At 15.6% G+C, this 1,583-nt stretch overlaps 1 protein-coding gene across 1 annotated transcript; it reads right to left on the bottom strand.

Moving 5' to 3' along the window:
- Window positions 1-398: 398 nt before the first annotated feature.
- PGSY75_1216100 (putative membrane protein) lies at window positions 399-1,256 on the bottom strand (the record flags this gene model as incomplete). Its single annotated transcript, XM_018786746.1, has 1 exon — window positions 399-1,256. One exon carries the CDS (start codon window positions 1,254-1,256, stop codon window positions 399-401), a length of 858 nt encoding a protein of 285 aa, XP_018640611.1.
- Between the last annotated feature and the right edge of the window lie 327 nt (window positions 1,257-1,583).

Below are 1,583 nucleotides of genomic sequence, written 5' to 3'. Positions count from 1 at the left end.
ATATATAAACTATAATATATATATATATTATTTTAGTATACCTTTTCAGCATGTATTTATTAAAGAAATTAAAAATATATAGTATACATATGTGCACGCGGAGGAAATATAATAAGATAAGGTTTAAAAAAAAAAGGAGCACATATATTATATTATATATATAATGTATATATATCTATATATATATATATATATATATATATTTTTATCTTTATATTAAATGTGAATATATTTTTAAATAACAAAATGGATAATTTATAATTTTTTATTATTTTTTTTATTTTATTTTATTTTTTTTATGAATAAATATATAATATTACATATATATATATATATATATATATATATATATATATATCTAAAATTTTTATATGTTGATTTGTTAATATTTCCTTATTTTAGTAGTCAACATTTATAGATACCTTTCTACCTGTATATATTTGAGCTTCGCTTAATAGCAAGAATATTAAATTTATGATTATTATAGAAATATAAATTTTATATTGTTTATATAACCACACAGGTATTAAACATTTAATGTGTAGTAAATAATAATTCACTAATAATGTGATAAAAGATATTGTTAATAAGAATAAGCTATCTCTTGGAAATTTCTCACATAATGTAGTTGCTATAATTGCAGAAAATAAAGGTATTAATGATGATATAAACCTAAGTGTATTATATAATCCTTTATATTTTCTATTTGTTGGTATAGCATATTGTATTAATTGAAATAAACTATTAAAACCACCGTTAAATACTAAAAAACTTGACAAAGAATAAATTTGAAAAGTATATAAATCTCTGATATATTTTTCTTTATTAATTTCTGGTAATACATGTATTAATATTACTCCACTTGATAATATAAATAAAAAAATATAATTAAATAAACGAAATGCTATAGGTACCTTATTTGTTCTTCCTTCTAAAGGTATATATTCAAAGAGTGTTTTATTATGACTGTCTTTAATTTTTATATCTGCAACTTTTTTTTCAATGGTTTTATTCTTAAAATATAAATCTTTAGAATTTTCTTCAAAATTATTTATATCACTAATCTTTTTTTTGTTCTTATTTCTTTTTTCATCGACATATTTGATATTATTATTATCATAATATTTATTAAAACTATTCATATTATAATAAAACTCTTTTTTATTATAATTTATAAAATATCTTTTTCTTTCTGAAATTACCACACCTGATGTAATCACTGTTCCTCCTTTTCTCCTAAATAAATTAATTATCATTTTATCGTAAAAAAGTTTAATATGACATGATTAATATAAAGCAAAAAAAAAATATAATACATAGATACATACATATATATGTATAATATTAATTTATATGTTAAAAGGAATATCTAATAATTACTGAGAAATATATATATATATATATATATAATAAATTATACATATATTAATTTTTTTTTTTTTTTTTTTTTTTTTTTTTTTTTTTTTTTTTTTTTTTTTTTTTTTTTTTTTTTAACCCCCCTAATTTTATTTTTTTTTTTTTTTTTCTTTTTTAATTTTTTTTTTAAAAAAATTTTTTTTTTTTATTTAAAATTTTTTTTTTTT

This window comes from Plasmodium gaboni, chromosome 12 (genome assembly GCF_001602025.1).
Source record: "Plasmodium gaboni strain SY75 chromosome 12, whole genome shotgun sequence".
Classification (NCBI taxonomy): Eukaryota; Apicomplexa; class Aconoidasida; order Haemosporida; family Plasmodiidae; genus Plasmodium; species Plasmodium gaboni.
Note: the sequence above shows the minus strand (reverse complement) of the source record. Positions and strands in the feature narration are given on the sequence as shown.